This window comes from Embiotoca jacksoni, unplaced genomic scaffold (genome assembly GCF_022577435.1).
Source record: "Embiotoca jacksoni isolate LCO1_2020_lvr unplaced genomic scaffold, fEmbJac1.0.p SCAF_14, whole genome shotgun sequence".
Lineage (NCBI taxonomy): Eukaryota > Metazoa > Chordata > Actinopteri > Embiotocidae > Embiotoca > Embiotoca jacksoni.
Genome location: NW_027185274.1, coordinates 9,215,247 through 9,237,215, shown reverse-complemented (window position 1 = coordinate 9,237,215; position 21,969 = coordinate 9,215,247). Strand labels below are relative to the sequence as shown.

The 21,969-nt window shown below is 40.8% G+C and overlaps 1 protein-coding gene and 1 non-coding gene across 5 annotated transcripts; both read left to right on the top strand.

Annotated features, from left to right (window-relative positions):
• The first annotated feature begins 252 nt into the window (after positions 1 to 252).
• scn2b (sodium channel, voltage-gated, type II, beta) lies at positions 253 to 16,722 on the top strand. Of its 4 annotated transcripts, none has more exons than XM_069147877.1 (6): positions 253 to 319; positions 456 to 545; positions 9,453 to 9,613; positions 9,708 to 9,924; positions 10,670 to 10,862; positions 12,685 to 16,722. In XM_069147877.1, exons 2-6 carry the CDS (start codon positions 467 to 469, stop codon positions 12,713 to 12,715), a joined length of 681 nt encoding a protein of 226 aa, XP_069003978.1. In that variant the 5' UTR covers positions 253 to 319; positions 456 to 466; the 3' UTR covers positions 12,716 to 16,722. The 4 variants fall into 4 exon arrangements, with proteins under 4 accessions (XP_069003978.1, XP_069003980.1, XP_069003976.1 ...); XM_069147879.1 differs by adding an exon at positions 12,137 to 12,182 and having other exon boundaries at positions 263 to 545; XM_069147878.1 differs by having other exon boundaries at positions 279 to 319; positions 453 to 545.
• trnat-agu (transfer RNA threonine (anticodon AGU)) lies at positions 3,014 to 3,087 on the top strand. Its single transcript has one exon. It is a non-coding gene; the product is annotated as a tRNA-Thr (tRNA).
• Positions 16,723 to 21,969: the final 5,247 nt, after the last annotated feature.

The following is a 21,969-nucleotide window of genomic DNA, read 5'->3' as shown; positions in this document are numbered from 1 at the left end:
GAAACAGAGTGTTTGTTATGTTCCTTCTATTGAATTGGCTCGTTATCGCTTATTCCCTCTTGTTTAAGTTGATCTGATTGTATTATTTCTTCGGAGCTGATTTCTTGCTCTCTAGTATATCCACCTATTACAAATTGTTTGTTTCTGACCAATCTGCAAAAGGAAGGTAGCTATCCTCCATTTTACTTAAGTTTTCTGCGCTGCTCTCCCGCCTCCGCCGCCGCCAACAACAAACCGACAACCACAAGATCAACCGTCATAAGGCTACAGACACTGCCAGCCATGTCCTGCCTCTAAAACAAAAAACAAAAAAATACAGGTGTTTTTTTTAATTTATTTTTTTAGCATTTTAACGCACACGCCAAGGGCAGACTTGCTGCTCTTTTTTATTAATTTTATTACACTTTTTTTTTTTTTTTCTAGAGATATAACGGTCCTTTTTTTTTTGTAAGCAGAAGGAGAGAAGATGTCTTCCCCCGCGCAGGAGAGGAGCTCCGGCGTCCAGCTGGTGAGCGCGCTGCTGCTGCTGCTGCTCTCGCTCTCCGGTAAGACACAAAATCAGCCAAACCGCCCGATCGATGCTCCGATACATTGATACGCGGATCAAAAAGTCCGATTGGGATGGTGTCTGGTTTCCACTCGTATAAGAGTGTGTGTGTGTGTGTGTGTGTGCGCTACGTATTACTGAGAGGGAGAGATGAGGAGGAGGAGGAGGAGGAGGGGTGGGGGGGATGTGGTGGGATAAATGGGTGGAATAGGCGAGAATGTCGGTTGATTGCCAAACCTGCTTTTTTTTTTTTCTTTTTTTTTTTTCTAGTTTGACGAGGCCATCCATCAAAACCAGATTGTTGTGGCTTTCTTCGACAGCTTTTAGCTGAACTGATCTCTGATCGGTTGTGTTAATACTGGAACGGACCCCCCCCCCCTCCCCTCCCCTCCTATTTAGCCTCTGTTGACAGCTAAATTACAGTCCTGCTGTATCACAACCTTTAAATCGGATTATGATGTACAGTATATAAAAAAATATATATATTGGTTTAGCCTGTTCACATAATCATAGCAATCAGTAGGTTCGTTAGTGATGTGTAGAAACAGGCCTCTGATAAGTTGCTAACATTATGCTATTGATATGCCTGGCCCTTCTGCTCAGTAGCAGATCTATATAAACATACGTATGGGTGCCATCTAAATAATACATCAGTTTTGCACATGAATGCATGCAGGATGATTTGAAACCAAGATCAGTTTGCGATAATTCACAGCAAAAAAAAAAAAAAGAAGAAAGTTAGCCTCCAAATCCCACCATGATCCCCCACAGTGTGACCCACATCGAATCACATCCGCAGCACCAACACACAGGCTGATCAAACAGGCCCGAATATGAAGCCTGAGCTTCCTGCATCGTACAGGCATTCTATACTGTCCATGCCAGTAATGAGACGTCATCAACACAAAAATAGCAACCAAACAAAAAAATCTACTAGTGATCACTGACAAAACTGCGGTCTACTATAGCTCAACAAGTAAGATGCTCTTAGTTCATTCATAAGAGAAATCAAAAGGTGATCATGTGTTTTGCTTAGACTGACACCATCAATGTGCGCCATTCAAAAATAGCATGTGATGGGAAGGGAGCAGCATTTAAAGGTTAAGCGTGTAGGATTTATGTGGATTTATTAGCAGAAATTAAATATAATATTCACAATTGTCTTTTTATTGCATGGTTTTATGCACTTTACACAATAAGGCAATCACTGCAGCTTGTGTTTTCCAAAAAATAAAGTCATGCATATTTTGGTCAATTTAATGTTCATCCAAATAGTTTGCCCAGTTTGATGATGTAAGACATGAAGTTGTTCACAGTGTGGCTGAATATTATCTCCAAATTGTGTTTGGCCTTCTTGTCTCATCAAATCAGGAAGGAAAAGAAAACATTCTTCAGGCACTCTTCGGCACATAAAGGACAGGCGATACATTATAGGCCTTTATTTACGTGACTATATTAGTTAAAACAATGTTCATTGGTTTGGACATTTTTTTACACCAACGTATTTTTAGATGGTGCCAGCACTTTTAGATTTTTCACCAATGACAATTGGAAATAAGAACCCAAAGGTTTACTGCTGCTGTGGAGCTCGTTGCATCCTCATTTCTTTCCTTTTACAACAGGATGTCACCTTTGCCAAAGGTAGAAAAACTAGAAATGTGACCAAAATTGTCTCTAATTCTTATCTATATGTAAGCGGCTTAGTATTCTAATCAAAGTTTATCACATAAAATACATTTTATTTTGGCCAAATCTTATATTATTAAATATGTAAACCAATCTGCCAACTTCCAATTTCATTTGGCAATATTTATTCACAGTTAAGTCAATGTAGGTGGTTAACACACTGTAATACGGCTGCATGTTGGAATAGCAGGTGCTGCCTCACCCTGAAATCGCTCATGAAAACAACTAAAATAAGAAAGAAGCAAAAAGAAAGCACTGCACACAGGAAGAAAAGTTTTACACACTGGCTGAGGCATATTGTGTCGATTCATTTCCAATAAACACACAGATTAGTGTTTGATTCTGGGACTTTAATTCAAATGGAACAACACTCAGTAATACCTTTCCAGTTTTTTCATGCAGTGTGCCCTGTTTTTCCCACAGAGCACGACCTGTAATCTACATTTATGACAAATCTGTCAGTATTTCATTCCTATGGACTTTAGTTTTGCTGCACTCATATTCCCTCTGCCCATCATTAACTTGTTCAGCAACTGCACAGCTATTTAGCAACTGCACAGCTACAGTTCCCACAGAGAGGCACTAGAGGGCAGCAACACAATGAGAAAACGAAGCATGTACTGGCATGGACTTTAAACAGGTTAAAGTGTACCCTTATGTTGCATTAGTTAGTACAAATATACACATTAGCGCAGCTGACTTAAATCTGGAAACACTGTCATATCACTATCTATTGTTCCGTTCCCATATTATAATTGGAACATATCTCTCAGCTCATCAGGTGCTGTGGCTTAGTTGGTTAAAGCGCCTGTCTAGTAAACAGGAGATCCTGAGTTCGAATCTCAGCAGTGCCTTTTTCTCAAAATAATGACTTTAATTTAATCAATAAATAATCCAGAAAAATCGGACTTCTCTATATTTCTGGTGTGTCACATATCACAACGACGTATCCTACACAATAGGAACAGTGTCCTATATTTAGGTGACCTGCAGCACTGTGAAAAACAGTTTTAGGCACTTTATATATTTAGATTATTATTCATCATGCAATACCATCAAAGATGTGTCTGATTGGCCTAACATTCATTCTGCAGCCAGAGTGCTAAATAATAACATTCAGCGACAAGAAGAGCAGGGAGTCCTGCACCAGATGGTAACAGAATCAGCTGAGACGGTCTGAGTCCACAGATGAGCTGTACCAAGATGTCTGGGACAACCCATTCTTCCAAAATTGTGTGCAACTGTACCTCAGAGAAATAGTGCTGTTTAAAAAAAAAAAAAAAAGATGGCAAAATGTTGTTTTAATTTAGTTTTAATTTCCCCTAGCACCTTTGCAAGAGAATATTATAGGATTTCTGATACATCATTTCACTGACACTGCAAAACAAATCACTTTAGAAATGATAAGTACATTTGAAGGAGTAGACTGATGCAAATTTTTCTTGAGCTTTAAAGGTTAATAGACACTGCGTTTATCCAGATTACTGTCCTGAAGCTTTTAAGTCTAGAGAAACGGATTCATTTCATAAGTTGCTTAAACCTAGTATTAGCTAGCTGATACCTGATATTAGGCAGTAATAGCATTACCACCACCCAAAGCTGCAGTGAACATTGGCGTCCAGCTTGCGAGCTTTTGTTTTGTCGCACATTTGCTGTAGAATTTACTGAAATGCTGAGTGCTGTCTGAGTGCCAAAATGTATCATCTATAGAGTGTGCCTTAAAACAGCCAGACTTTATATGTATATTATAAGTAGACATGGTTGCCAATAATGTATAATATTGAAAGGGTGAAGGGGAAGGGGGGACATGAGATGGGAAGTACCTTTTAAACCATCTGCTGGTCAATATTTTCCATGTTGTTTGATATGCTGTTGAAAGGAATAGTGGGGCTTGTGCTGTATTATGCCTACAACACTGCAGTGAAATAGTGTCAGCACACTGGACAATGTGTCCCCGTCTGTGGTTTTGTCTCCCATACGTAGAGGCGTTCACGTAACACGAATGTTGCAGAAACACATCTCCCAACGACGCTGGGATTGCTCACTTCCACTGCTTCTGGGAGTGATCCCCAATCCCAGTCTGGTCATGACATCATCAGAGAAAAGCTTCTCGTTCCCACAGGATTACTGCGACTCCCTCAGGAATCCCCAACCGTTATATTTTTATAGTGAGCCGTATTGGCTTAAGGCTGCTGCAGTGTGCCGAATGCAGTGTGGCTCTCTCCAAAGCAGGGGGCGCTAGAGACAATCCCAGCAGTCCAGAACAGGACTGAATCAAGAGTCATGAATTTAAAAGGCAGCATGCTGGAGCTGAGATATTATCCACAAAAATGTACATATGCTTTATTTACAAGTAGCGTAATCCAAAACTGCTGCGGGCTGCTTGAGCCTGACCGACCCACCGCCTGGTGCCTCCCTCGTACTCTACTTAAATTAGCAGCAAGTCACCAAAATGCCAAATGGTCATTTGTAATTTGTCAATTGTCTCACAATTAAAGGGTACAACATGTGGTGACACAATGAAGTGTTCAGATGCCAGGTAGCAGCAGCAGAGGTGGAAGCTAAGTGAATAACAAAAACAAAAAAAAGGGGGGGGCTTGTCCCTTGTTATAATCTTAACAAATCTCCAGTGCACATTATATTTTTCCGGTTTTATAGAGAAACAAATAAGCTCCTCCTCATCAGCAGACACTGCCGGACTGAGTGGCACACAGGATTGAATCATTTTTTTCAGCAACCAGTCTGGGATCAGATCCGGTGTCAGCATCTAACAGCATGTGATGGCAGTCCTGAAAAAATATACCACTTCACACATATTTGACAGTCAGTCTATAAATGATGTGGAGGTCAGAGGACACAGTCACAAAACAAAAACAAATCATCAGTTCAAATTCAATCTTACGTCTTCAGTGAGAGGTGACACTTTGATGGATTGTGCCACTGAGATCTAGTAAATGATTGTCAGGAAAATAAGCCCGAAGGCAAACTTTTTTTTTTTTTTTTGGAACATCCTTTAAATAGTGAGCTGCAGCCCTTTGTGCCCTTAAACCAGCTTTAAATCACTTGTCGAGGAGACCTTGAGAGCACGCTGTCTGTGGTTTTGTCAAGTTGGCCTTCAGTGGATTCTTAATCTGAGAAGCTTTTGTCCGTGCCATCCCACAGATGCCTAATTGGATTGAGATGTGGAAAGTGGGAGAGTTTAGTCCAGACGTGTAAAAATAAATTAATACTTCACAGTCTAATGTACTGAAACTTTCCTGGATTTCACTGTAGTTTTAAGCCCCGTCTCCTGTTAAAATCAAAAACATTTGTGAATAAAAAAACTGCACCTGCTTGACAGTGCTGCTTAGATATGTTGTGGTGTTTTTCCGACTCTGTCCCTTGCCATTTTTGTAAAAATATAAGCAGTGCATTATTTAGGAGGGGTTTTTTTTTCCTCCTAATATGTGACAAAGGGACACATGCAGACAGACTTTGCCTCTTCTGTTAAAGCAAAACTGACATACACATTTACTGTGAATCGGATCACGTGAATAAATCAAATCTAATGAAAATGTGGTCCCATAGAAATGGCTAAGAGAATTGGAGAGGAAACAGGAGCGATGATGTAACAGACCGACCTACGTTTTTATCCTTTTTTTTTCCTGCACTGACCTTGCGATAGAAGGAGACAGCTGAGGGAAACAGAAGGGCGTAAGAGGGGGAGAGAAATGCATGGAGGGCTGTACGGTGATGACGGAGGGAAACAGAAAACCTGTCATCATTTTGAGGGTGGTATCGGGGCTGGAAAGGAGAGGTACCGAGAAAGAGGCACGGCGAGGTGGACAAAGATGGGAGAGGAATGAGGGAGGGGCAGGGAGAGGGAGGAGTCGCATGAGGGTGCTTCACTGCAGTATTTCATCTGTTAGCAAGTCTCTGCATCTGCCTCCCTTTCTCACCATCCGCAGGACTGCTGAGTCAGCAGGAGCAGGGGGCCTGTTGTCAAACTGCTTCTCACGCTGCACATATGTGTCCAGTAGCGAAGGCACATGTGTGTGGCAGTGACAGTGGTGTCTGCATAAACGCATTGCTGTTAGCTGTGTGTACAGATAGGTCCAGTATGCAGGGATGACATTGACAAAGCACAGCTAGCGGGGCTTGGCTCACTGCTGACAATGCACACCTTTTAGGATGGTTTGTATGCGTGCGTGCGTGCGTGCGTGTGCGTGTGTGTGTGTGTGTGTGTGCGTGTGCGTGTGTGTGTGTGTGTTTAATAGGGAGGGGAATATGAGGCAGGTGCTGCATCACAAGACACCTGACTGTGGTGGACTGTGCACATGGAAAATTGTATGCGTGTGTGTGTGTAAATTATATATATATATGTGGACAGTGGGTGGAGATGTAGAAAGTGCATTGGAGGGGGGTGTGAGTGTGAGTGTGTGGTGCAGAGAGGCAGGCCTGTGGAGTGGTGCAGCAGCAGTGGGAAGGGAGCCAGAAACACTCGACTGCAGAGGAGAGAATGGTGCAGAGTCCCATCACACACAGACACACAGACACACACACACACACACACACACACTGAGAGAGAGGCACAGATTCTGTCTGGGGAGTGGAAACCCATGCTGAGGCATAATGTGAGAGGGGAGGAGGAAACTTGAGGAACCTAAACGATACTTAAATTTCATTTTCAAGTTATATCATGTGCAGTTATATGCATTTGACTTTCATTTTCAAATGTTAAACTCAATATGCTTCCTAAAGTGGGCTTCGTGGGGTTGATGCATATACTGTACGCTGCTACACGAACCACATCCATAGTTTCAAGGTACTTCTAAACAAGTAGCGATTTTGTCAGCAAAACTTATCATGACCATGAGTTCCAGGAAGAAAAAGAAGCTACCCGGTCATCCTGCCACCCCTCCTGATAACACAATGAACCAGCACAGTATCACAGCAAAGCGCCTTCCAGTCCAATCCAGGGTAGCGGGTCTGTGTGACGCTTCGTTTCACCGTGGCTTTTGAAGATGTGCGTAACCTGAGACAGGTCCAGAGACTATATATAGAAGCGGATGTAGCTTCCCAGCCTAAAAAAGTGAAGCTAGTGCGCAAGTTCCTGAAAATGCAATACCACTGAAGGCCACTAGTGGTTGGCTGCAAAGAGCCTCGGGCTCCATAGACTCCCATTAAGCTTCTCTCATGAAAACGAAAGTCAACAAATTGTTGTCATCATGGAGTCGTTTGCTAAATTCACTGGTTCTGATCAGTGTTCTGCTTCTATTGTTAATTAGATATTAAGCCTCAAAGAGAGGTATGTTTGGGGACGTGTCTGGTTTGATTGACATGCCTGAGTCATGTTATAGGTCGGCAGGTGTAATGTCCTCGGGTTGTCCGTCAGATCTATCGGTTGCTCCTCCCCAGTTCGCCCAAATATGGTCAGTTTGGCCTCCCAAAAAAAAAAAAAGAAATTTGGCGACGATTCGAATGCCGAAGTCAAGGCTTTTACAAACCGATGGGTGACATCACAGTTGAATGCCCGATGGGATAGGTTATGTAATGTAGTAAAAAGGCTGAGGGGTGGCGGAAGCCAGAAATTCTGAACATAGATACAGCTCTTCCAAAAAACATTTTTATTGTCCCAAACAACATGTTTTTTTTCCGAGCCAAAGCTGTGACCTGTTCATCTCTAGTGGACTGGCGGGTGTTTTTCACACTTTGGTCTGATTTATTGATTGGTTGAATAAACTGCAGTGATTGTTATGACTTCATTATAATTTACACAATAGATTAAGCCTAATCCTCCAATCAAGTAAAACATTAGTTTATAAATCAGATTCCCACAACACTAAAGTGACATTAAACAACTCAATTTATTTCCATCAGGTTTGCGAAGGCCAGGCCATGATGCCAAAGGACATCATCCCCCAGTTTTAAAGTCTGACGAGTGATACCTGAAATATTAAAACTGACAGCCGGTTATCTATTATTTGGTACAACATATTTAGATCAGAGAAATATGGGGTGTGGCAGAAACAAAACAAAAATTCAAAAAAGATGAACAGTATGATGACAGTATAACATCAGGTAAATAATGCAACTCAATAGCAACCTGCATGCTAAATTTTTAACAACAAAACCATCTGAAGCTGGAACTTTCACTTTTCTTATGCTGTGACCTTCCGCACAATAAAGAGATGATTGAAATCAACCAGCAGTGATAGTGCTTGTAAAATGCAATATGTAAACCCACCTTTCATATAGACATATATAGATTTAAATGGATTAAACTCACATGCTGGAATCACCACTTGTTTGTGCTTTGGACAGAATTCACCAGAAATGCATAGCAGGTATAGTTCTGGATCTACAATCACTTTGCTCTATATGTCCACATTTCAAACTGTTCCGAGTTGAGGAATTTGCCTTAAAAAAAAACGATCCCGCCTGAAAGACAGCACTCTGCAAATGTAGTGCAGAGGAAGAGTTAGCAAGTACTAGGAGAAACAACTCTATCAACACTTTACATGATACACATTACGTATGAAAACACACACCTGCCGATGCTAAATGAAGAACTGTTGGAACCAGAAAGTCAGCAAAGGCTTGCTAACACTAACAAACATCGGTACCTAGTCATTGTGCTTAAACTTGAATATTTGACTTTAAAATAAGATCCTAATTGAATAACATGTACCAGATTTACTGTTAATAGTAGATATCATCAGAAAAATATCAACTATTAAATACATCTTTATTTTATACCTAAATTTCTGCAGTGAATTTCCTTCCCACGATTTAGATTTACCTTCATTTTGGATTATTATATTTATAAACACAATCTATTCTTCTGTTCTCTCTAATTTCAGATTATTTAAACTGAGAGTGTTGAGAATTTAGTGGCATCTAGTGGAGAGGTTGCAGATTCCCCCTTCCAATCGTGTAGGAGAATCTACGGTGGCCACGAAATGTGCAAAAAAAACAAGAAAGGAGTCAGTGTGGTTTGTTCCATCTAAACTGCTGTAGAAACATGGCGGGTTCCGTGGAAGACGAACCGTTCGCTATGTAGATATGATAGGATCAGTCTAAGCAAACACACACTTTGGGTAGTTTCAGGTGATTATACAGATGAATAATTAGATATATATATTTATATTAAAAATCCAGAGCGACAGAAATTGAGTCAAATATATTTTGTAGTTGTTGGTACTAGCATTATTAACACTGATGTCACTTGTATTTGCAGGTTGTTCAAGCATGGATGTGCTCATGCCCAATTATATTAATGTACTAAATGGAACAACTGTCAAAATCCCCTGCACATTCACTTCCTGCTATAAAATGGATGCTGCCAGGTTTGCCATGAATTGGACATACCAAGAAACGCTCAACGATACAGAGGAGATGGTAAACTGGTCTAGTCCTTACGATGCTTAACAACCCCTAATACTACATCTTGAAAACTTTAAGTCAGTTATTAACACTCACTTTCTCTCCACAGTTCATGACATACTACAAGAAAAGAGGAATGGTGCCTCTGCGGTCAGACCAGTTTGGAGACAGGGTCATGTTCGCTGGCAACCTGGATAAGAACGACCTCTCAATCACCCTATCAGATGTTCAAAGCGATGATGAGGGGATTTACAACTGCTATGTGAGAAACCCCCCAGACCGCATCCAGGGACATGGTGTGATACAGCTCTATGTTGTCACAGAACGTAAGATACTAACCCTACCTATTAACTGTCTAGAGGTCAAAACCATTGTCCTAAAGACACACTTCCTTATTTTCTAATAGCTCACAATTGCATCCCAAAACCCAGGAACATGTAGCTAGTTTATGAAAAACTAGATTTTGCTTTATATATATATATATATTACCTCTGCTTCAATGTTGTCTGAATAGCAATCTTGAGAATTTTGAAAATTTTACCATTTCACTAGGAAGTGGTAATACTAACTTCAATGCAAGCTGATAGCAGTTGTGGCTCATGAATAATTTTAATAGTTACCCCCAAAGAAACGGCCCAAAACAGGTTTTCATTGTAGTGAATAATCACACAAGCAGACACAATCTACAAATGGATGAAATGTGTTGCCATATTTCAGCGCATTTGAAGTGTGAACGGCTTGCTTGCTTTCATACTTACATAAGGATAAATGACTGACAGTATAATAATCATATGTAACATACTTTTCGTTTGACTGTGTGGGTGTTTCCTGGAGCGTGAGTATATATTGGTGATGATTCAGCGTTTTACTTATTAATGACCAGCAAGAGTTTGAACTTAGTCCCTCAGCATCTCTCGCGCACAGGCACAGACATATAACACAGGCCAGCTCAGCAGCACTTTCTTTCTTTCCACTCTGTTTAATCAGCCCAGGAGAGCTTTTAGCCAGTGTTGCACTTGTGTCCATTCTTTGTCTACAAAATAGTTAACCCTCTCTTCTCCTTTTCCTCAGTTCCCCCTCCGAGGGACTCAACCATCGCAGTTGCGATCGGGGCATCAGTGGGCGGGGCCTTAGCTCTGCTGATCCTTTCCATGGTAGTAGTGAAATGTCTTCGTCGACACCGGAAACAGGAACTGATTTCGGAGGAAAAGATGGAGGAGGAGGGAAAACTGGAGGCTGAAGGTGTTGCAGAGGAGGGAACCAAGTAAGAAATCTTGCAAAAACAACCTTAATCCTCAATTCAAAACTACCAGCACTACCAATATCAAAAAGTAATAAATAGTGTGCCAACACCTCTGCAAATTATTATGCTTCAGCTGTTCTACTGGCATATTCCACTGCTGATTGTGACAAGCCGTCACTGTGTACCAGAGTTGAAAGTAGCCCTGAGCTACCACATATAAGTGTACATAGTATGATATGGTATATGCTATGAGTTTTACACTGCACTGAGTCAGCAGTGGCATATGGCAGTAAGAAAAGCCAGTGTATGTGGACAGTAGCAGCAACAGTCATCAGAAACATACCACTAGGAGTCAACAAGCCACTGAATCAACACCCATTTTCACCCACATTCCTGAGTCCTTATAAAAATAAATTCTACAGCACAGACTACAAGTCAAGACTGAAATACACCGGCACCAAATGCCAACTGTCAAAACAGTTGCCCGATTATTTTCTATGTACAACCCCACGACAGCAGGGAAAGCATTTTTTTGTACTTCCCAACACCTGTAGCAGTCGTTTTCTTCTGCTCTCCAGTGGCAGCTAAACCTCCTCTCGCCACCTCTTGTCTTACGATGGATGGAGGAAAGACTGGCTACTGAGGTTAAAAAATATCCACAATCATACACTATAAAGACAATGGCAAATAAGATAATGTCTGGTTAGCCTTAGCTCTGAAGATGAGCTCCAAGTAATGGGTGTCCACACGTGATTTTGAGCTAATGTCTGCATGCTGTTGAAAACATTCGTATGGTAGATATTTTATTAGTATAGTGTGTGTGTGTGTGTGTGTGTGTGTGTGTGTGTGTGTGTGTGTGTGTGTGTGTGTGTGTGTGTGTGTGTGTGTAGGGTCTTCACAGACGACAACTATGCTTCCTATTAGGGCGAGGGGCATCATAATATGCTCCGCGGCGCTGCAGCACTAGTGTTTTAATCCATTTAAAACCATTTATCTTTTATTAATATGGACTAATGACTATAATAATGATAATATGATAATAATACATAATCACCATACACTGTTGTGCAGTGTAATGAAAACACACTGGGTCGGCTAATGTGTAGAACACAGGCCTTTAGCTTATTTTGAAATTGATTATGATGCAGGTGTACAGCTTGGGTTTCATTACCCCATCTTATAAGGACCTAAGCCATAGACACAAACTGTGTTCATGGCTTCAGCACTTAACCGTCGTTTTATTGAAAGCTAACCTGTTGTCGTGTTGTTGGATCCCTCCTGTCTCGTATTTATAGACAACCATAGCTGGATGTGGAGCTCCCTCCCTCAACGCCTCATCCGGTAAATACTTGCTCAGTTAAACCCAACTGTCATTGTCCATCGTGAACACGGTGTCTGCAATGGAGCTTAAATTGGCTTGAAATAGTCTGGAGAAAGACACGATATACAACAGTGAAGAGAATCAGTGCCACACAAAGTCAAACCAAACTGATAAAGCATTGCCACTTTAGCAGGGTTAGCTTTCCAAAGCAGGTTAAGTTCTACATCCAAAATTTAATCAAGCCAGATATTGAAGTGATAGAATCAGACTAAACAATCAATCGGTTAACGTGGAAACTCTGTGTCTACGAACAAGGACTGCGGATGTTCAGAATCCTCAAAGGTGGCCAAAATAAGAGTGTATAGTACATGCGTGTGCATGTGTCCCAGTGTACGTTTCTGTGTGTGTGTGTTGTGCCCTAGATCTTTTTACATCCTGGCTTTGTCTCTTGAGAGATTTATTTATCGGGGTCATCTACCAAACATATTACAAGTCTAAATATTGTTCTCTGTTTTCTTTCAGAAATGTTTCATCCCTTCCCGAAGATCTATAATAACCACTGCTTGAATCATCGTCCACCGATTCTTCCATCTCTTTTGCATGTGTGTATGTGTGTCTCTAATGCACACAAGTGTGCTGCTTTGTGTGTGTGTGTGTGTGTGTGTGTGTGTGTGTGTGTGTGTGTGTGTGTACTGAATGTGTGTGTGGATATTTCTATATGTGTGTGAGATGTGTCTTTTTCCTTTGAAGTAAACCAGGGACTTAACCACTGAACACGCACTAGTTTGTTCAAGCTTCAAGTCGATAGCAAATACATGAAACGTCTGTCATTTCATAGTACACAACACGACAGGCCGGGGCTGGGCGGTATGACCTAAAAATTTATACCGTGGTATATTTTTTTAATGTCAGACTTAGACAAAAACACAGCATTACAGTGCGTCATTTTTTTGCCCTCACAATTTGAATATATGAGATTTTAAAGTCAGTCTAATGCTCCAGGAGAAAAACGATTAAATGCTTCCAACTATTAATACACTTAACAGTGGTTGTAGAGACAGAGCATATTATTTGATGGAAGTTAAAAATATCTCAACGATCACACTGCAGAGCAGACATAGAGTGTGTGTTTGTTACAGTATGTGGTGGTAAACCGTGCTGTCAGCTCCACTGTCTCAAGAGTCCAATGTTGAAATGTTTTTGGGGGTGGTGTAAAACTTTTTTTTTGCTTTAACATACTGTGAATTCAGCGTTTTTCAACATTGCCTTAAAGCCATGTCTTTTAACTGCCTGTACGGGCGCCATTGTCTTAACATAGTTGCAGTTAGTACCAGTGTAATGTCTTTCCATAGCTGGATTTTTCTTTTCTCTATCATAAGGACAGCAACTGGTCTCAGCCAAATGATGTTTACATGTGTCAGTGATGTCTACGTGCGTCTCAAACATTCCTTACTCCTGTGGAGGTTTGACAGAACAGTTGCCCTGCGTACTCTGCAGATATCATAATTCTACTCACTAGACCTCCTTCAGAGCAGACATTTTGATTTGTCACAGAAAAGCACATGTGCTGTTACTCACAATTATGCGATTAACTGCGATTATGAATATTTATGGTAAAATTCAACAAAGGTAGCTGCATCAGAAATCACTGCATGTAGTGTACTATATTTCCCCCTTCACCATTTCCTTTGAGCGTCTTGATTTCTAATCGTAATTTGAATGAGTGGGCAATTTAATAATGACCCAGAGTTACAGTCAATACAAATTTTGCAATACTAGGACCTTGAAACGGAAGCAGCCGAATGCAATTTAGCCATCTTTAATGTTATTATTCACACCTGTGCTTTTTCTACTGTAACATGTCAAAATATCTTCCGGGAAATAGAATGGAAAAAGAATGGCAAAGCAACACATATTTACATAATATATACACTATATATACCATATTTCGTTCTTTTTATTTGCCTCTGTCTTTCTAATTTCTCTCTCTAATTTCTTCATCCACTTTTTGCTAGCTGCTTTTGTTACTGTGGTACCCTCGTGCTGTTATTGGCCTGTCAGTGATATAAATAGACGCCTGCACTATAGCGTGAGTTGCTTTTCAAAACACTTCATGTGATCTACATTCTATTGTAATACAAACAGCATAGGCAAATTTACATATGTTTCTACTGTATGTCATACCGTCCACCCCTCTCATAGACATTAGTCCATCCAGCCTTGCTCCATTTACACAAATGACATGTTAGAGTGCCTGACTGCCAAAGTTGTAGTGGCAGGCAGGCAGTTCAGTTCAGTCTTTGTTATTCATGGGGTTAAAATGAGTATTAGTATTAGATCGCAAAATACGTCTGTGGTATCTGTGACTGCAGTACATTGTCCATGTACATTGTCATTTCCACATTCTACACTAGGTAAATTGTCAGTGACAATGTGGAGCTTTCCACTCAATATTCTTCCATACAATGCTAATAATACTAGTGCTGGACAAGGAGTATGTGGACAGTGGAAATGAAATAATATTGACTGCATGACAGCATTGTTGTCAAGGTCAAAAACATATCAAAGACAATTTAAAGTCAAAAACTTGTTCATGGTAGAATTTGTTAAAGGTTGTCCGAAGAGAGACCTGCAAACAGACAACAGTTTTACACTAACCTTTGCTTTTACACATTTTACACACTAATACGAGCTTAGTCCGAGCAGGCAGCAATATAGGAAGTAATACCAAATGATGATACAGATGTTTACATTCATGATTGACTGAGAAAAAATTACTGACAAACTAAGTTTCATTTATGAAGGGTAATTATTCACACAGTAGGTAGAATTAGGCAAGAGAAGCATGTACAGTGTACTATACTGCCATGGATACAGGTCAAACATTGCATATAAAAAGCAAAATTGAATATAACGGTAAAAAACTATATTTTGTTGTTTTAAGTTTCCCAGAAAGTCAGTGCGATGTGAGTCAGAGCATGTTTAATCTTTCTCTTTCTGTAGCAATCGGAGAGGCCATTTATCACACAATGTAATACCAGAATTTTACTTTTTTGGTATTTGCCTGCTCTTTAATTTTCATAGTTTCAAAAGTATTTAATAGCACTTTAACATGTTATGTTTTCTGTGAAATTTCAATTAACAACTAAACTTTAAATATTTCATATCATGGAAAAAATACTTCCGTACAAACTCTTATAATCGATATCTTTTTATTCTAACCCCAAAGGGGTTTTAACTGGAAACTTGTTTTATAGAAATAGAAAAATACAATTTAAACTGACTCATTGCAGCTCAATACATACACTTTTTAGTGTGTATATAAAAAGCAGATTATTATATAAAATAAATGTAAAGTTTTACAAATTCTATCCTAGCTCTGTCTCCAAAATAATGCCTTTACCTCAACAGTGGTGTGTAAAACTGTAGATGCTGTTTTACACATTTACATTTTTCCACCTATTCCAATAAAGTCATAGCGGATAGCATGTGAATACAGTACACAAATTTAAGAATATATTAAGATGGTCTTTTGGAATGTGTGGTTGTTGGTGGTGTATTTGATAATTAAGTTGGTTGGAGCACCTTGAGCGTAAAAAAAAAAAAAAAGAAAAAAAAAAAAAAGCCGTCATAGTAAAATACTTGATCACTCTTTAGTGTCCATCCAGCATGTGAGCTTTGTTCATTTCTGAATGTCCTGTGAAGTTTTAACTATATCATGATAACAAGACAGCCAGCTGTGTCACAAAGTGATATCTCTATGGTAACTGTAATACCGGAGGGTGGTTGGCGCCTCCAAATCTGGTGGTTTGTCCAGTATGGTTCCTGACTTTGAAGCTGTGTACAGGTCTGTGTTTCGGCCTAATAGGGTCATCATTTTATGTTTTTTATCATTTATGACTTTATAATTTTCTGTCCAACATTACAAGGTAATACTAATGTACTGTGTAAATTCCTAGAATACTAAAAGCACATATTTAGCAATACAATAATATATTCACGAGCATGTGTTGCTCTGTGATAATAAAAAAAAAAAGCTAAAATTGTCATTTAAAACAATCATGCTGTGAAGAACAACAATAGAGTGGTGCTTTATTCATAGACTAAAACAGTTAAACAATACTTTAAAGTGCAGATTTGTTTGCTTGGGAAAGCCATAATTCTGTCACATTTCCTGGAACACGGCTGTCTGTATGTGATCATGCATGTTCAAGTTGCGGGGTCTGTGGACCCATAAGGTGATGGCAGATTAACATTTGGGGCAAATTTAGCACAGCTTTTACCAGGAAGGTTTTGTTGGCAATATGACATCACATGGCTGTATATTGTGTAAACTGTATTTCTCAATCAGAAACAATTAAACAAAAATATTAATATAATCTACGAGATAGATTTATCATTGTGCATTACTGTTTTACACCAGCTACAAATTTGCCCTGAATAGTTGCTCTTGTATTACTTTAAATGTTAGTGGACACCAAAATAATGCTTGCACTGTGCTGCCTCTAAACAAGCAGCCATCATTACATTACGTATTTTAAATAAAGATTGAGGAAAATATTCAAGTTTCTTGTACTTTTCTATCCATCCATCCATGATCTATACATCCTGTTCAATGTTGCCTGAGGATGAGTCCTTTGCCAGCCGACACTGATCAAGGAGCAGCGAACATCACTGCACTTTATCACAGAGGTGACACCTATAGGAAGACAACATTTTCCAACTCCAGGAAACTTAGAGTCCTCTTATTTCCAGCATGCGTTAGCACTGTGGGAGGAAAGCAAAAAAAAAACAGAGTAAACCGGTAAAAACATGAGGCTACCCCACACAGAGGGGCCCCAGCAGCTTCCTTACAAGGGCCCGGCTGGCAGGTGGAATCTAACCCTTCTTGCAGAAACACGGCTAATAACAGTGCCACCTTAGAGTCACTTTATATCTTTCACCCCTCGCGATATGTCCTCTGGTGCATAACGTAAGCACACTCTTTCATTCTCGACAGAGACAATACTGTTTATACGTCTACATGTCAAATGACAGTGTATCACAGAGTATCAGCAGTTTTCACTGGTCCAAAGAATGCACAGGTGCTTTAGCTGTGACGCTATGACCGCTCAAGTGTTGCATGTCCCTTTAATGAGCAGTAACCAGTTTCCAACCCAGAAAGCCAAACTGTACTCTGATCCCATCAGGGACGACAACCTGGAGCTGCTCCACTGAGAATCAGTCAGAGGTGACTTTGTGAATGCAGTGTGTTGTTTTCAGCTTTTGCAGTGAAGCTGGATTCACATGTGTTCGCAACTACAGCCCAGAACAAAACCAACCCTGCATTAAAACCCTACAACGCTGACAGGAACCTTTTGTTTTCATACAGACGAAACAATGAAATGCGACTCAGAGGGCCCAGTTTCAGTGATTATTCTGTGACTTTGCAGGCTCATCAGATACCAAAATAGTGCAAGTCATGACACAATACTCTAAAATAGATTTCTACAACTCTGGAACAGGTGACAATAATTTGATCTTTTATTACAATAACTGTGAGGCAAACAGTAGAAATGTGTAATTCAGGTTACAAAGCAATCTATCACCTGTGTGTTTGCACGCATTGTATTGGCCAGAGAAGCATTGTTCTGCATAAGTGTCACTTCTTGTCTATAAGGTTCTGTTGTAAGGACATCGCTATGTTAAGTGCCCTGAGATGACTTATGGTGCTATGAGAATAAGTTGAATTCAAATAACATACAGTAGATGCAACAGAAAAAGGCTGCTGTGGAGAAAGTCAACTTGAGGCACAGTGGGAATAATCCTTTTTTTTATTTTTTTTTTTATAATCATTTTCCAAGCCAATCATTTGAATATTATGAACAACAGGACTTTTAAAATCAGTATATGAGTGGTAGTTTTCATCCAGTTAAAACTCAGTCAAGAAACAGCCACAATCGCACAAAATAAATGTCAGCAATAGGGCAGTATAAACATGACAGTATTTCTAGTTTGAAACATATCCTACACTAAATACATGAGGTTGTATTAGATGAGAAGATTATAATGAAATGTTCTTGTGAAGTCAGAGAGGCGGCACAAAGTAACAGGACACGTCGAGGGAGAAAAAGAACATGTAAGAGACCAAATAGGTGTATTTAAGTGTTGGAGTTACAGTGTTACTGCACACACACACACACACACACACACAGCCCACAGAGCTTGCAATATTTTTTAACGTTTTTTGTCGCTAAACATTTTCAAAATACCTTCCTGTAACATTAAACTCCATCAAACTCCAAATCATACGACCATAAAAGGCTGCGCGACAACAAACCTTGAACACAAAATCTGCACCAAGAGGCCAGCTGCATGTTCTGCACAGCTTTCATCACATATCAGCACTGAAGTCTGGTTCTCAACAACTCAAGCCTGCCTGTGAATCGGTATGTGCAGCAGACCAGCTCTTAACTTTAGACAGGACTCACCTTTTATTGGCCGCTGCTCCCCACCGACAGACAGAAGGTTGGACAGACATGCACACCACACGAGCACAAACTGCAGGGACGAAACAGACAGGGAAAAGAGGAAAAAAAAAAAAAAAAAAAGAAGGCAAGGACGACAACAGACAAGCATGCAGCGACATTTGGAAAAACAAGAAAAAGGAGGTAAAAAAAAAAAAAAAAAAGGGAATGGGTGTTGGAGGAACAGATAAAGGCAGATTGACACTCAGGTAAAGAAAAAGAGGAAGGACAGATGAAAAGGAGGCAGAGAGAGGCCCACCCCACTTGTCCTCCACCACTCAGATGCGTTCTGAAATCTGCTCACTCACCGGCTGGTGCAGAGAAAGAGAGGGAGGAAAGGAAGGGGGAGGGGAAGGGAAGGGAGGGGAGGGGGGGTGGGAGAGAGAGGGGTAGAGCAGGTCGAAGTGTGGGGTGAGATGAAGGTTAATCAGGGAGGTGAACGTGGTGGGTGGGAGAAGATGGAAGTATGGAAGGAGAGAAGGAAGTGGCCGAGAGCCGAGAGTCTCTCTCAGGAGCTGTGTTCGGACCAGCTCGGCTGCCTGGCTTCACTGCAGCATTTCACTTGCCTTGGCCGTCCCAGAAACAGATCTCCCACTCCCTCCCTCTCTCCGCCTCTCATCTCACCTCCCTCTTTTGCCTCCTGTCATCTCTCCTCCCCTACCTCCTGTCACCCCACCCCCCCCACCCCCACACTCACACACCTCTTTTTCTCTCCCTGCTCCCTTGTCCGCACTTCCCTCCCTTCCTCCTGTGCCCGTCCTGTCTTTCCTCCCCTTGAACTTCTCTTTCCTCTCACCCACATCCTCCACTCCTGATCCCTAACGTTCTCCTCTCCTCTCATCAGTGCAAAAATCCTCTTTTGCTCCGCCTTCCTTCCATACACAGCATCCAAGGTCACCCTGGCCAGAGGCAGGTGTGTGTGTGTGTGTGTGTGTGTGTGTGTGTGTGTGTGTGTGTGTGTGTGTGTGTGTGTGTGTGTCTGTGTCTGTGCGTGGGCTCAATGTGTATTGGTGTGCATATGCAAGGACACATTTGTCCATGTAATACTCAGCGTATGTATCTTATCCTCCATCCAGTGTATGTTGAATCTTTTTACTTGTAGTATCTATTTACATATTTGCTGCATAACGGTACAGAGTGTATCTTGCTATCTACCCCCTCCCTCCCACCCACCCACCCGCCCGCCCACCCGCCCACCCACGCACGCACACACACACACACACACACACACACACACCCACACACACACACACACCCACACAGGAACTTGGAGATGACATCAAATTCCAAGAGACAGATCACCAGACAACATGTGGATGTGTGAGAGACGAGGTCAAACATCCATCATGTCTGTATGGACAGTTATGAAAAAAAAAGGGAAGGGGAATAAAAAATAAATAAAAATTTAAAAACAGGAAATGAAAACTAGAAAGTAGTAAGGAATAAGAGAAATCATAGACAATACATAGTGAACATGTAAATTATTATTATATTTCCTCTTATTTTGTACTTTCTGTTAAAACTAAAATGCACAAAAAAACAGAAATGATGATGATATTGTGAGATGACATGACTCGGCTCAGTGAGAAAACAATACAAGAACTGCATGACTGAGGTCACCGCAGAATAATCTACAACCCACACTCAAGGGAGCATAAAGTGTCAAACATCACACAAGTCTGTGATGCCAAGTCATCATAGAAATGTGTAGTGTCAATTCAGAAAGGCAGTTAGGTGAGGTAAAATTAAACCGTTTGAATTCATGAGCTGTATGAGGGAAATTCATAGTTTTTTCTCACATTAACTAGAATAGAATATAATTCTGTTGCCCTCTGTGAGGTTACATCAGTTTTTACAAGCACAGACTCGTAAGAGCTAAATAATTAAGAAAGCAATTGAAGAAATTGAATAACGCCAGCACAAAGTTGGGGGCAGACATAGTATATTTAGTGTGTGTATACCCAAAGGGAAAAATATTGTTTAAACATGTCCGACCATCTTGTTCTTCGATACGTTCCAGCAGCCAGACAAGCAGAACCAGACGAAGGGTTTAGTGAGTGGGCTGAGTCTGAAGTGATTCTGGCGACTTTGTGTATGACTAATCTAAAATAATTGCCTATGAGACAAAGGTTGGGTTCAATCACATTCCACAGTACAGTAGGTGATGATGGGGCTGTGCACAAATGATGAACAGTTGCCTTCGGCCCGCCTGCGTAAAGTCTACGGGGCTGTTGAAAAGTCAATTCGTCCACGAACGCGAAACACTTTTCCCACAGAAGGTGATCGAGGCAGATGAAGCCTGGCAGACCTCGACGTCAGGCCGAGGCAAAGTCTCCTGCCCGCTTAAGTTTCACTTGTCCTCACACCCTCGAGAGAAATGGCCCGTTGTATTGGGTGCAGAGAAGTGGGCCTCAGATGCGGCGCTGACGTCGGTGATGACACTGGTAATGTGTTTGTCCGTGAAGCCTGTGAATGCCGGTTCCATGTTTTGTAATGCAGTGTGAAGGACACTTTACTGCCTCTACGTGGCTGGCAGGCTAACAGAAAGGTGTGTAAACGACATAGGACCAGTTTCTCAGGGGAGTTTGTGACAATCCGAATCAAAGTCACAGGGCGGCCAAACAACAGCGTTGAGCACACAAGCCTGTCTTCTACAGTCTCCTACCGCGTCCTCGCCATTGTACAATGTACAGATTGAACAGATTGATTGGTACAACATAGAACAGACTGAGATGTTGGGGCCTTGCGCCTTGTCGTATTTTCACCTACAGCTTCCACCAAAAGTGAAAAGTCTGTTAATGTTAGATATTTGGAAATAAATACAATTCCCATATCGATACGTCGGACGAAATGTAGCCATCAAACATTGTGACAAAGATTTGTAATGGAGGCAGTACATCTTCCTATCATACAGTTTGACGATGAACTATAAATCGAACCCAGTTACGCCAAGCATTTTTTTTTTCCACACATCATATACGCCAATATATCTGTGATAGGCCACGATATCAATCGGTCAGCCTATCATACAAGTGTTGATATCAAGTTGTGAGACACTATAAGGAAATAACAGCTAAAACACCCAGCTGTTGCTAACCTTAGTCAGATGCCAGCTATTCTATTTGTAACATCTTAAGCCGATCACAATGTCAAAATGTGACTGACGCGCATCAAACTGACATAATGGTTTACAAAAACAATTAAAAAAAAACCAGTTCAAATAAAGATATAATAGACCGTACGGACGATACGAAGCAACTACTAAAGCGAGTCCCACTGTACAGCTGAAGACGGGAAAGGG

What these genes read in the sequence shown, in the direction of transcription:
- scn2b (XM_069147877.1), top strand. Translation starts at nt 467, where the DNA reads ATGTCTTCCCCCGCGCAGGAGAGGAGCTCCGGCGTCCAGCTGGTGAGC. An exon ending in TCAACGATACAGAGGAGATG is followed by an intron (nt 9,614 to 9,707) that starts GTAAACTGGTCT and finishes TTCTCTCCACAG; the next exon opens with TTCATGACATACTACAAGAA. An exon ending in GCTCTATGTTGTCACAGAAC is followed by an intron (nt 9,925 to 10,669) that starts GTAAGATACTAA and finishes CCTTTTCCTCAG; the next exon opens with TTCCCCCTCCGAGGGACTCA.